Genomic DNA, 14,835 nt, shown 5'->3' with positions numbered 1-14,835 from the left:
GCATCTATTATGTCAATAGATTTAAAACACGGCCTTAGACACAGTGAGAACCACTCCAAAATGGCACTCTTATAATAGCAAAGGTTAAGAAGTGCATTCCCAGAGAAAACCTTCAAAGGCCTACATATCATTATATCCCAAAACAGATGGCATTGCAGTGTTTGGAACTATAGTTTATGGACACCTACAATCTCAAATAAATCCTTTCTAATCCCACTCTTTTGTCTAGATTTTGTACTTTGATGATAACTGCAGGTGCCTTTCTCCATTCTTCAGAGAATGACAAGGATATGAAGATTCATGTACACACATGGACACAACTCTTACTAGGACTTTAATGCACAAATATTTTACTAGCATCAGATTTATACTTTATAGATACCTAGGATTCCTACCTTCTAATCCATTATAAATCTTCAGCCTGAATTTTGTAGGAAAATCAAACATCTACGTCATCCTGGTGGAAGTATAAACTCATGAAAATCATTTTACAAACAATATGAATTCTCTACAATTTTTGTGTATACTCAGGAGAATCTCAACACGGCAGATGGAAACAAGAAAATTCACAGCAGCACCATTTATAAGAATGACAAAATGCACATAGCCCAGCCCAAAAGTTTATCAATAGGAAAATGAACAAATGGACTGTAATATACTCAATATTGCATAGCAATGAAGAATGAACTTCTGCACACACCAATATAAACCTCAAAAGCAATGTTGAGCAAGAGTGAGAAAACTATGAGTGTTTCCTTTACATATAAAGTTGAAAGGGTACAAGATTGAGCAACGAGTTATTGTTCCTTAGCTTATTCAATTAACTAAAACTCTTAAGGAAAAGCACACTAGTGTGACTGACTGCAGCATAAAGTTTATGATTATTTGTTCCAGATCTCAAACTGAATGCTTCTTTGGATCTTAAGTTTACAAAATTGCCTACAGACACTAAATTCTAATGGGTCCTTATGGGCCAAGAAAATTTGTTTAAAATATATTTCAATATTCAAGGAAAATATGCCAATTCTAACCGATAAAGATATTTAAGTAGTATAATTGTACCAAAAGAGTTTTACTTCACAATTTACCTGAAACTTCACAAGGCTTGTGAGATTGCAGAAAATAGTTGCTCTTTATTTCCTGTCTGTATATAAGATGTGGTTTGTTATGATCATCTTCATGCTCGCTGCCATCTGCCTTCATTATAGGTTCTAAGAAATATTCACCATCATGTGCTTTAAATGTTCCCATCTGAAAATAAAGAAAAGAATTAACTTGGTCACTAAGGGAAAGCATGCAGTGCCGCAGGTGAAAGGGAGCACCAGAAAGCAGGACATCCAGAATTCTGTTCACTAAATGTCATCCACTGACTAGAACATTTTCTTTCCATGGTTCCCTTCATTCTCATATATTGAGTCATGAAGACTGGATAGCGTTCTCATAGGCAGAGTTGAGATGACTGGCATCCCAGGTGTAAACAGTGGTATAGGTGATGAATCAAAATGGAAAAAAAAAAAAATCTAGCACATTCTAGTAATAAGAAAGCCTGTTGGGCTTGGTCTATAGCAGGCAGTGAGAGACCAGACTTAAGGTTGTCTGGGGTCAGATTAGAGATCTTAAAAGGTGATGCTAGCAATTTAGAATTTGTAAGCAATGCAGAGCCACTGAAGAGTTTTCACGAAGGTCTACCTTCTAAATTCCAGAATCCACTAACTTGCCTTTCAACATCTCCACTTACATTACTAGTAGCATTTTCAACTTGAACCTGTCCAAAGCCAAACTTGATTTGCAGTCCAAACCTGCCCTTTCTTCAATGGTCCCTATGTCAGTAAATGGTAACAGTATCATTCCAATAATTCAGGCCAAAAGTTTTTAGAGAAATCAAGGATGGGCTCTTGTGTCCACACAAACATCCCACATTCAATTCATTGCAAATCCTGATGGCTCAACCTTCAAAGCATAACTGAAATCCAACCACTTCTGCCAAATTTTACTACCGAATCCATGATCTAACCTCACGCGTGGTTTGCTCTGTAAACCAACTGCCCTCCAGTCTCTATGGAATACTCACAGTAATTCCTCAAGTCTAGATCATGTCACTCAAAAAACAAACATGACCAAGTCATTCAGTAAGATCCAAACTCCTTACAATAGTCTACAATGTCCTGATGTCCCCACCCTTTCCCCCACTGTCCCTCCAGGCACACGACCAATTGTGATTTCTCCCACTTCCACCTTGGCTCATTCTACAGCTCTACTCCTGGCACCTCTGCTATTCCTCAAATATGACAAGGAAATGTCTACCTCAGGACCTTTGCTAAAACTTCTGCTTCAAACGCTTCTCCCAGCTAGCTCCTCTAGCACTTGTTTCAGGTTTCTGCTTGACACTTAACACCCTCTAAGAAATGTCACCCCACCTCCTAGATCCACTCCTTTTATCCAGTTTCAGTTTTCTTCCCTTATCACTACCTCATTTTGTTTGAGGCCCACTACAATATAAGCTCCATAGCAGTAGAACTTTTGCCTATACTCTTCTCTGCATGCCTCTCATGCCTGCCACATACCAGACATCGGTGTATGAGTAACATTAAATTAATGAAAAAGACTAAAAGTCAACTATTTTTAAGAAGACTATAGGGATGAAGTTTAATTTAGCACTTTTGTGTGCTAGAGATGGTGGCAAAAAAAAAAAAAAAAACCACACACACACACACACATTAGCAGTTCTAAGATAAAGGCTATAAATCCCTAAAGAGAGGTAACAGAACCTGATTTATAGTGACAGCAATGGGATGAGTTGGAAGAGAAAGACTACAAGATGCGAATGCCTGAGGAAAGCAAAAAAAAAAAAAAAAAAAAAAAAAAAAAAAAAAAAAATTTAAATAGAGACCGCAAGGGAGAATATATGATAGAGAGATACTTTTCTGATGAAATAGGATTTACCAAAAGGACTCCAGAAATGTTGAAACTCCAAACAGACCCCATACAGATCCAATTCAAAGACCACTGACCACCTCTATTTACATAAACTGGTACAGCCATACAGTGGAATATCCTGTGGTTACAAAGAATAAACATTTCGTGTAGTGTTACAGAAAGACCTCGGATTATTTCTTGGATACTCTTTTTTCTCCTTACTCTTCTAGTGGCCTATGCTCTAGCATCTCTAATACTACCAGTGCCCGTTTTCCAACTACAAATCACTTATTTTCAATATATAAGAAAATTCCAGCTCTCTATGGCTTCCCTGAAAATATAATTTCAGTTATGCTTATAAGTAACAGACTAATTTTGACACCTGAGTAAATGAACCCATAGAAAAATTGCTTTCTGCCTTTTTAAAAAGGCATGCTAAAGAAGGCAAGTGTGATAGTATCTTGGTAAAAGATACAAATAGATTATGAGGTGGCTTATTACATATCTCAATGCATGCATCCACAAAACTACTTTAAATACAAAACTACTTCTCCCAAGCTATACTGAAGATCTACCTTGGAAGTTTTTATCCTTTCTGGATCAAAATCCGACAATAAGGTATTTCTATCATAATGTTCCAGTCAGACTGCACAGGAGTCAAACCTGAATTCCCACATGAGAAGTGAGAATAGCTCTATCCAGAGTCCATAAGAACCTCCTTTTAAGTTGTGCTAGAACACTGTAGCCTGCTGACAATATGGCCTTTAGAACTCAAAGGCTTTTCTTCAACAAGGACTTTATGTTTTAGAATACTTGAAGAATAATTTGTCCTCAAAGTGACTCTTTTGTATTTATCAATGAAGAACTCATAAATAGATTACTTCCATCATTTTTTTTTCTATAATCCACCCCACTGCAGAGGACTTTCTGTTCAAATAAAAGTATTAGAGCTTTGCCTAAAATCTCTTAAGAATGGGGTTTTTTTGTTGGTGGTGGTGGTTTTGTGTATGTAGTTTGTGTGTCTGTGTGTGTTTTTTAACTTGGAAAGAAACCTGGTAAGATATTGAAGGACTTAAAACAGGTGGTTCATAGAATTATATTTAGATCATGCCATATTTTTAGCAACCTGCCTATCTGCAGAGGGCCACTGCAATTTGATTCATGAGAAATGCCAATCAAATTCCAAACACTTTCTGTGGAACACTATTAAAAGCAACAAAACTAGTTTTCACTTGGGAAAGGGTTTCCCACTTATTGGAGCAATGATCTTCTATTTGCCAAGCTGTACTGAAAGGCAGTAAGTGATTATACATACAACTGGTTCCAATTTAGTCTCATAGGTCAAAATTTTTATGTTTAAAGTATTTTTTATAATATGTAATTGTTTTTCCAAAATGTTACTTCATATTGTGGCATTTATACATACTTTTTTCCAAATACATGGCAAACACATGTACTGTAGCCACAACCAATAATGTACTCAGATTTCATTAAAGAGTAAAAACAAGTAGAATATATAAACCATTTGGACGCTTTTCCCAAATCGTTTACAGTTATCACATTAGTATTGGCAACTACAGAACATTCAAAATAAGATCCAATTGAGTAAGTCAATTAGAGGCTCTACTGAATTTTAGCAACAAATTACTCTCAACGATTAATAAAATTGGATTTTAATTCCAGGGGTGGATCACAAGTAATTATATATTTCGGTCTTTGTGGTGGTAGTTATTCATAAGTCATAATGAGAATCAGTTTAATGCTATTTACAATAAGAGCCTGAATAGGAGTTCTGTGTTTATACTTACAGAAACTTGGGCAAGTCACTTCATATCTGATCCTCAATTCCACGACTTGGAGAGTAGAACTAAAACTATCTACTTTCTTGAGAAAGGCAATATGTTAAAATGTCAATGATTTTGAAATGGGATGAAAAATTCTCCACTAAAAACACAGATGTTACAGCCACCCTTTTTCCTCTGGACAGAGTGTAATCCTTATGTAATGAAAGATCATGAAGATGAACTCAGATTCGTTGTTACTTTTGGATCCTCCATTAGGCGCAGAAGGTTTTTTTTCTCCCCAACAGTTCATAACACCACTGACCAAGCCTAAGAAATAGAGTATTATACATAAGCATGCACTGAATGAATCAGCAATATGAAGAAAATCAGTTGTCTCCAGGCACCTAAAGTAGAAAATTCTAAGGTTTTCAAGAAGGGTCTTTCTTTCCTCTAACAACATTCTTTATTCCCCATTCCATGGACAACTCCAGATCTCCAGTATAAAAGTGAGAGGAAGCTATAGAGAGGAAGTGTATTGCCTATACTTCCCCCGAAAAGAGACCACTCTCACCAATCCTTGCTCATAAGGATCAAGAAAAGGACTCTGGACTCATCCACCTAAGCCTTAGATAACCAAATGAGTCTGATCCAAGTAGTATCCCAGCAACATTAATAACAAGGAATAAATTCCGCAGTATTCCTCTTTCTTCTAGGCACAGAGGTGTTTTTGAAGTTATGGGAATGCACTAAAAGCAGAACGGTCAAGGGGGACTAGGGAGTGGTTCTCAGGAGTCTCCCAACTTCCTGAAATATCTGGAGACCTAAAAACTAAAGTCATAACAATTAAGAATTTGTAAGTTATTCAGAACTGCTTGGAGATGTGTAACGGAAAGATCTTCATGATCTATTGTTGAAATGTTGTAAGCCAAGGTTGCTTGAAAATATGTAATCGGGCAGCCCGGGTGGCTCAGCAGTTTAACGCAGCCTTCAGCCCAGGGCCTGATCCTGGAGACCCGGGATCGAGTCCCCTGTCAGGCTCCCTGAATGGAGCCTGCTTCTCCCTCTGCCTCTCTCTCTCTCTCTCATGAATAAATAAATAAAATCTTAAAATCTTAAAAAATATATATATATATGTAACATCTAGAAGGACACATGCCATACACCTGCCAGACCATTGGTCATATTAATAGTTTTTTCCTAGTTTTTATGATTTACAATTAACATATTTTATGATTTACAATTAACATATGTACTCTTCAATTATTTAGAGAAATAGTTTTCATTTTCAGGTCTCCCATTCTATTTTTCCCTGAAGTTTACGACATATTGTAGTTTTCTTCTACTTTAGCACAGCTGGACTTCTATTGAGCTCATCAGTGAGGTGAGAATCCAGTATTTTGCTTTTCCTTAGGAGATCTCCTTAGCATTCAGATTGAACATCAATGCCTTTTAGACTGTGGCAACTATCACAGAAAACTCGAAGCAATTACCAAAACTCAATCTGCCATCAGAAGTCAACTAAGTTTTTGAGGTATTTAAGTTGTCAAAGAACCATGGGCCTAGACTAAAAAAGCCTGGACTGCTTTAGTTGTAACATAATCCATAGACCCTTAATTACTTCAGCATTCCTGAAAAGTGTCCCCACCCCCACCACCTGACAGCATCCTCCTAGCAGCTTAGATATGGCCATGGAAGACGACAGGCAAGACCCTCCCAGAAAGCAGAACCAGGGACCTTGGTAACTGGACTTCCCAGAAAGAAGAATCAAGGAAGGTAATCAAGGAACTCTCTTACCAAAGGAGTAGGCAAACTCTCCACAGCCCCTCTGTAGAAGTCCAACATTGCTATAAATCAGTTACTAACGGGTACCTCTTTCTATAGGAAGTTTAAGGTTAGGGTTGTAGTCATGCTGTATATAGGGTTGGGAATAGAAGACAGTGTCCCTCTGAAGTTGTCTCCTTGTAGACAAGATGACAATGACATGTAGGAAGGAAGAACAAAGGGACACTTGGTGAATGGAAGAAGAGCCTATACTAAAGACTGGTGGTGAGCATCAGTATCTATTCTCTCTTCTTCCTGGTCCTATTACTTGCCCCTCACTTTTCAGCCCTTTGCAGCTCAGTAGAGCCAGGCATCAGCAGAATGCAAACAGAAGTAGTGTGTCACTTTTAGACTAAGATAATCAAGAGCCAGTATGCCTTCATGCCATTACTATGGTAATAAGGCATTCATGTAGCTCATGAACATTTGAATATTCCTGTAATGACATACTGTACCACTAGTATATAACAGTGACTAGTACACAACAAATGACTTCTAAGTATTTGTTGAAAAAAATCTTTCTACCCCCAAATATTAATATGAATTAAACAGCTTAAGTATATTTCATAGAAACAGGAAGTATGAGCAAAACAAAGCCTCAGGTAACAAGGTACAACATAACCCCATATGAATGGTACTACTTAGAGATCTCAGATTTAACCTATGCACAGTTTGATGTCCAAGTACCTCAACTAAAATCACTAATTTTCCTGCATTGCAAGAGTGATACAAAGAACTAGCCTAATTACTTAGCACATTAAAAGTGGCTTTAGCTCATTCATCCACCTATGTATTGAGCATTTCCACGTTCTGTATCGGTTGTCACAATCATCCCCGCACTTAAAACCTATAAATAAGATAGAAGTGTGAACAACCACAATTCAATAAATGGTGTATAAAGAGTCACCCAGTAGTGGAACAAAGGCAGGCCTGTCCGCTCTGTCTAGAGAAAATCAGGGATAAGGAAAGGTTTAAAATTGATCTGAAGGATGAAGAGTTTAGGAGAAAGGACTTTCTAGACAAAGTAAATAGAAATTTAAAGTATTATAAATAATATATAAACCTATTCTGGAACCAAACACGTGTTTCTAGAATTCTCTTCCTTGCCACCTGTTTGTCAATATCTTTCTTGGTTAATGGTCACAGGATCATGCAGTCATTTAAGTAAGTCAAGATTATTTTGATCTCCTTTTAGGGTCCAAAATTCTAGTCTGTTTCCTACAAGGCTGTTCAACTTCAGCACTGACATTTTGATAGTTACTTGTAGAAGAGGCTGTTCTGTGCGTTGGGGGAAGTTTAGCAACATCCTTGTCTTCTAGCCACTAGATGCTAAGAGCATCCGCTTTATGGCCCCTGCCACCCCAATTGTAACCGGTAAAATGGTTTCCAAACATCATCGAGAATCCCAAGGGACAAAGTGCCCCCAGTTGAGAACCACTAGTCTACAGTACCACACCTTCCATAGGCACCCACTCTTCCCTTCACTGCCACAATCGCTTTACTTCAAGGGGCTCTTTTTCCTGCTCCATGGTAGACTAAGAGTGGTCCTTTCAATGACTTGCTGCCTCCCCTAGACCCTGCACAAAACCACATGAGGGGAGGCCCCTCCTAACACATCAAACCAACCCACCATCCCAGCTCAAGCCTCACTCTCTCGCAGTGAGTCCAGGCCTTCCCCCCTCTCCACCCACTCCCTTTTCCAGCTGCACAAGGCCATGAGCTTGACATTCCATATCCACATGGAGTCATCCTGCAAAGTGTAGTTGAGGGTCTTATTTCCACTACAGGTCTCAATGCTCTTACTCCTTCCTCCAAGTTCACACAACACTCTCCAGTCCTCTCAAGAGCCTAAAACAGACTTCCAGTGTTTGTGTGCCTGGGGTCTGTATATGGTGGCCCTGAGAATGCTGAGCATAATTGGCCAAAGGCCCCAGCTACTGGGGTTTGAAATCCATCATTGTTTGCAGACCAGCCATCTCTCTCAAATGCTACTCCCATTTAGTAATGGAGTGTGACAATACAAAGGGTACACTCATCCTCAGGCAGGAGACTCTTCTCCCAGCCCAATCTGGCTTGGGGAAGGCTTTACTGAACCTTGCTTCGACTCCCAGCAGCCTTGGATTCCTCTACCCAACAGTCCCATCTTCCCTGTTTCAAATTTCACCACTCTATTTTCTGACACAGGCACTTCCCCCTAAAAAAAAAAAAAATGCTTGCATACACAGTCCCACCTTGTCATCTTCTTGAAGAATCTAAACTAATATTAGAATGTTAAGTGGCATAAGAAATTCTCCGTGGTATTGGAGTACTTAATAGAGTATGTGAATAACCAAGAGGTCCTTACGAATTTTTTCCACCAAAAAAAAAATATATATATATATGAATGCAGAATGGCATATGTCATGATGTGAGGCTATGTTAGTCATGGACAAATAGGAAGTTTAGAAAACTTTCCTTGAATAGACAAAAAACAGTAAAAAGACAGATAAGAAATAACCGTATGGAAAGTGAACAAGAAGTCACTAAAGCAACTCAATAATCAGAGCATTAGTGCCTGACATGCTGCAGAATGGTTATGAGAAACTTCAAAAAAGTACACAGCGCCACTGCAAGTTACTGCAGGAGAACACTGTATAAGCCAGATGCAATGTCTGGTTTTATGACATCTGGAAACGGTTTCTTTCAACCAAAGAGACTGCACTGCTTCAAATCCCACCAAGAAACAGTGAAGTTAACAGTCTAGGCAGTCGGGTTAGTCCCTGAGGGCCTTTGGAAGAAGGGAACCCACTGGGTAATATGAGAAGAGGGCTAGTAGAGACAGAGGTTGCTGCAAGAAGCCTCTGTATAATTTATACATGCCATCCTGACAAGTCTACACCCAAAATTCAGCTCATTAAAATACTGACCTCTACTACTTTGGCAACAGCGCTAACATTATGAGAAGATAGAGAATGGGACCATGAAAACGAAGCTTAAAGTGGAATAGAGGGGTATTAAGGCCTGATAACTATGCATTCTGTGACAGTTTATCAATGGACTAAAAAAGTTTGACTAGCCATTAGGACTTACAGGTAGCTTTAGGACTCGATTTTCATATCTACCATAGATTTTAGAAATGAATAAATCTGTTTAGACATGTTTGAATTATGTTATACTTATGAGAAATTAAACAGAAAAGCAAAAGTTATACACACATGAAATAAGACTGCTGGCAGATCCTTAGCCCCTTCTGGTTCTTGGGCCCAAAATGCTAGTACTAGTCACAGTTCAGTGATTTAGTGAAATATGTAAATACGGAGACTCCAAAAATGGAAAAAAGTGGACCATATAAATTCACATGTTTAAAGTTAATGCCACACTAGCACGCTACTTAATTCATGTTGGAGTATTTTTTTTAATGGTTGCACAGAAATATTTAAGACTTTTTGGCTTTCATTCCCTTCCTCTAGAATAGAGAGTTCTCAGTAGCCACCAGAGAAAGGTGGGAAGATGGAAGGGGAACTGGTCAAGTAAACGAGATGTGAAGGGGTAACTTCGTTGGATTCCAGGAAGAAAGGATGACAGGAGACGAGATGACAAGATGTACACATGGCAACTTCTCCACCAAGGATTAAGATCCTAGAGAGAGAAGACATATTAGTTTAAGGGAATTGCCAAGTGGTTCAGCATGCTGAGTAGGATTCAGGGAAAGGATCTCTGAAAGAGATCCCCCCCCCCCCATGCCCCCACTAAATGGGAAGTGTAGCAGAATTTGGTAAAGGGAAGAACTAAGTCCCCCTTGACTTTCAAATGCCACAGAGTATTTCAGACCCTTAGAGGGCTCTACAAGGCTACCAACAGCAACACTAAGCCACATTACATGGTGAAGGTACAGCAGCGGAAGCAGTGATTGAGAAGGGCTGCACAATGCAGCAGCCAGACAGATTAGGTAAGTGTGGCAGTCAGACCTTGTAGGGACAGGCAGCACCAGTGACATCCAGGAGGGACGTCCAGGAGCCTCAACTGGCCAAAGGAGGCCACAAGTTCTCAGGCCTAGATTTGAGCTGCTGGTGCAAGATGCCAAGATGCCCAGCAACTAAAGGTACAAAAGACACCAGAGACTATTGGAACTGGGGGATCATCTCTCCTCCTTCCTCCCCAACAACGACTTTAGGACAAACAGTATGGCCTCGTATGGGGTCAATTTTCATCAGTCGTCAATGTATGCTTGAATCTAGCAACATAGGGGACAATACACATTAATAGAGAAAAAACAAATCACATTCAATTCAATATACTCAGGAACACACATCCATTTATAATTAAATGCAGGGATCCCTGGGTGGCGCAGCGGTTTGGCGCCTGCCTTTGGCCCAGGGCGCGATCCTGGAGACCCAGGATCGAATTCCACATCGGGCTCCCGGTGCATGGAGCCTGCTTCTCCCTCTGCCTGTGTCTCTGCCTCTCTCTCTCTCTGTGACTATCATAAATAAAAAAATAAAATAAAATAAAAAAATAAAAAATAAAAAATAAATATAATTAAATGCAAACGTAAAGCAAAAAAATAAAGAAACTAGAAAAAAAGAACCCCTCTAAATTTTAAGTCTGGCTCTAACAATCCTTCAGTAAACTTCAATGTTAGTGTTTAACGGACTGACAGAGGTCAAAGCTAGATCAGAGTCACATACACAAAGTCAAACACCAGTCCGGGAGCAAGAAGGAGCAGGGCCAGAAGATTAGCATTAGTAACTTCATAGGCATTGTAGCGAGGTTGATCTGCAAACAATCCAGCTGGTCCAGGTTGTGGGTACAACAATTTTATCCAAATCTAAAGACTAATCTGAGAGTAAGGAGAATTGCATATAATGACAAATGCACCGTAGAATCTACCAGAAGTTCAGCTATTTGACGACACCACTGTTGTCAAAGAAGTTAATGACTGAGTCAGGGTACAAAGAAGATACACAGCCAAAAATACATAACTAATACCGGTTCTGGTAAAAAGAGCAGAAGTGGGAAAGTCAAAGAACGGTCATTAATCCCAATAATTTAGACTTCGAATTGGTCATGATCACAGCATTAAAGACACTTAGAATATTTCCAGTAATACAGCGAATACCAGGATCTAGCTCTACCATGACTGGGGTATCCTCAATGCAGCCTTACAAAGAAATTAAAACGCATTAGGTACAAAGTAAGTTTTTTAAATGTTAAGTCTGATAAGGTCAACAAATCTCTCAAAAGCAGGGCGCATACATAAGTCAGACTAATAATGTATAATTTAGACAGCTATATCCAAATTGGCACAGTAACAGGCGAGAAGACTCCAGTCAAGACCTAAAAACATTTCCGTTTCTTGATTTCAAAAAGGGGATATTGAATAATTTGATCTACACCAGCATTATGAATCAACATGAGCAGAAACCTCACTCTTAACAATGCTTCCCATCTGGAATACTTCTCCATGCTGTGAAACACTAAATCAAGAAAACATTAACCATGACAAATTGTGGTAGTAAATCTAGAATTTTCCAGATGAGCTAGCCATTCTGAAAGGCTCTAGAAAATAATATTTTTCTTTCCTCTGATATATAGGTGGCTGTATAAATATTAGTGCCTCTGCCAATCTGGTGTTGCAAGCTTCTTACATTGAACACAGCAGAAAGGAAGGAAATTGTTCGAGGCATTCTACGTAAATACAGCTCAAAGTAGCATGAAAGAGAGCAAGGAGACCTTCCAAATTTACTTAGTGATGACCAACACTCAAACCCAGGAAGACGGCTTACATCAATTAACCTAAGAGGAAGCACTGCATTTGAATTCGAGAATCCAGTAACCAAATTCTTAGTTGTTTCCTCTTGAACAGGTCTTCCATCAGGAGTTAATGAAGCATCTATTTTAACAGATCAAAACCTGGGGTTTCATAAACTTGAATGCAAAAGTGTTAGACCTATTTTTCTGATACTTAACATTTCCTTTAATTAGGATTGTAGGTGACACCACAGACATTGTGACTTTGTTATCAAAAAGATACCTCTGTATCAGAGTTGGTGTCGCTGGTTTATACTCATGATCACCGCCATGGTAAACAGACCCCTCCCCAATAGACCGCTTAGTGCATTAATGAAGTATATTACGAAACCGTAAATTGTAGTCTTTCTAACATTTTGACTACTGTTAACCCTTAAAAGGAAGCCAATTAACATTTTACACATTAAAAGTATGTTGAGAAAAGGTCCTAAGTTTCCTCAGACTGATGTTCATGGCTAAAGGGAAGGGAGGAGGGGGAGATTAGAACCTCTGCCTTCAAGCGAAGGGAACAAAACACAAAGAACCCACTATTTTATTTCATTTCCTTTCTTTGGAGTTTTCCTTCACCAAAATTTCCATTTTTCACTCCTGTCACTCTAAGGATCGCTTCTCACTTGCTGGTACCAGGTCTTTGTAGATACTGTCAAACCGTAGTACATTTTGAGCAGGGGCAGGTGCAGCCTCTATGGCTAGACCCGTGCTATCAAGAAAGCCACCTTCTCTTGAGACTTTGCATTTGACGGATATTCGTTTCCTCCTAAACTCAAGGAGCAGATTTAATTCAGGGGAGTCCACCTAATTCAGGGGACCCTGCCTCCCTAAGGGCTCCAAAAAAGTTGGTGTGTCAGCGAAGTCCATTTGCCCTCCTGCTGGAAAAGATCTTCCACGTGCGGCACAGGCCCCAAAGAACCACCCCCTGACTCACACACTCAAGAGCTGACACTTCCAGAAGTCTCGCTGGCTTTGCACACGGGGGGAAGGGGTCAGTTTTGCCAGCAGGTAGACTACGGAGCCTCCAAAACCCTGTCCCCTGCAAGAGACAGCGGCCTTGGGCTTGGGCCCCTCTGATGACCCCCTCTGACCTCCGGGGTCACCCAGCCATCAACCTGGAAAATGTTGGCCAACGGTGACGGTGACGGCTCCCCGAACACAGCCCCCAACCGGATGCCAGGGGACCCGCCAAGCGCCCCGAGGGCACTCACCAGGCCTCCGCAGAGGCTGAAGACCGCCGTGTGCTCCCGGCGAGCGTTGACCTGGCCGCGGTAGAAGCAGTGGCGCAGGTCCGGGGGCGCCCCGCCGTGCCCCTCCGCCCCGCGCGCGGGGGCGCCCAGGTGCACCTCGGTGTAGCCGGCGGCCAGGAAGGCCGCGTCCGCGCTCAGGTTCAGCTGGAAGAGCTGCCCGTAGGCGCTGATCCGGTAGTGCGTCCTGGCCGGCGGCGGCCCCGGCGCCTCGGAGCTGCGCTTCCTCCGGCTGAAGTGGTGGCTCTGCGGGAACACCTCGCCAAACTCGTTGACCCGCGCGGGGGTCACCACTTCGTAGGAGACCAGCGTCCTCACCAGGGCTTCTGCAAGCGCACAAGTAAGGCACTGAGGCCCCCCCCCCCCATCACCGCCGACCGCCCCGGGTCCCGGCGCCCCCGGGGTCACGCCGAAGGCACACCAGCCGGCGAGCGCGCGCGCACGCACACGCGCACACACACACGTGCTCCGCTTTCCCACACCCCCGGCCGCCCCGACCGCCCCGACCTCCGCGGGCGCGGCCCCTGACACTCGCGGCCCCAGCCCTGCAGGGAGCGCGCGCCTCTGCGCCCCCGCGCGCCCCCACCAAGCGGCCCCTGCGCGAGCGAGTCCTCGAAGCCCGCTCAGCCTCACCCCCGCGGGGTGCTCGGGGCCGGCAGATCCGGGGGTCCCCGCGAGCCCCCCTGCAGGGCCGGGGAGCAGGGGCGCCCCGCGGCGACCTCACCTTGCCTGGGGTGCAAGTGAATTTCCCAAGACCTGGCGATGAAGAGCGAGAGCTGATAGAGCAGCCCCGTCAGCCACTTGGCCACCCGCATGGTCGCGCCGGGGCCGGGGGGGCCACCCCGAGCCGCCCGCCGCGCAGCCCGGCTTCCCCGCGCTCCGCAGCTCTCCGCGGCCGCCCGCCGCGCTGCACGCCGACCCCGCGGCGCCGCCTCAGCAGCCTCCGGAGCAGCAGTCCCGGCCCCGGGCCGGCCCGTGAAGCCACGCCGCCAGCCTCCGCGCCCCGAGCCGCTGCCGCATCGCACTGCAGCCCCCCGACCCCGACCCCGGCCCTGCGTCGGCGGCCCCGCTCCGCGCCCCGCGCCCGCGCCGCCCTCGGACGCCTTCCCGGGGCCCGAGCGACGCGGGCAGGCGAGCCGCCCCGGCAGGCTCGGGGCCAATATAGCCCCCGCGGGCCGGGCGAGCGCCGGGAGAGCCCGCCTCCCGGGCCGCGCGCGGCCAATCAGCGGCGGGCGCGGCCGGGCTCGTGCTCCCGCGCGGGGCCCGCCCCCACCCCCGCCCCGCCC

At 43.2% G+C, this 14,835-nt stretch overlaps 1 protein-coding gene across 4 annotated transcripts in view; it reads right to left on the bottom strand.

Moving 5' to 3' along the window:
- ADAMTS20 (ADAM metallopeptidase with thrombospondin type 1 motif 20) overlaps nucleotides 1–14,582 on the bottom strand; it is a 163,041-nt gene extending 148,459 nt beyond the window's left edge. For 3 of the 4 annotated variants that reach the window (XM_077870392.1, XM_077870394.1, XM_077870393.1), the window contains exons 1-3: nucleotides 14,274–14,581; nucleotides 13,514–13,875; nucleotides 1,089–1,251 (exon numbers count right to left, since the gene is read on the bottom strand). In XM_077870392.1, coding sequence (XP_077726518.1) covers nucleotides 1,089–1,251; nucleotides 13,514–13,875; nucleotides 14,274–14,364 — 616 coding nt within the window. In that variant the 5' untranslated portion in view covers nucleotides 14,365–14,581. Of the gene's footprint in view, nucleotides 1–1,088; nucleotides 1,252–13,513; nucleotides 13,876–14,273 lie in introns of all 4 variants that reach the window. The other variant, XM_077870395.1, reaches the window with a different exon arrangement.
- Between the last annotated feature and the right edge of the window lie 253 nt (nucleotides 14,583–14,835).

The sequence above is a fragment of the Canis aureus genome, chromosome 25 (assembly GCF_053574225.1).
Source record: "Canis aureus isolate CA01 chromosome 25, VMU_Caureus_v.1.0, whole genome shotgun sequence".
Classification (NCBI taxonomy): domain Eukaryota; kingdom Metazoa; phylum Chordata; class Mammalia; order Carnivora; family Canidae; genus Canis; species Canis aureus.
This window is presented reverse-complemented; position numbering and strand designations above follow the sequence as displayed.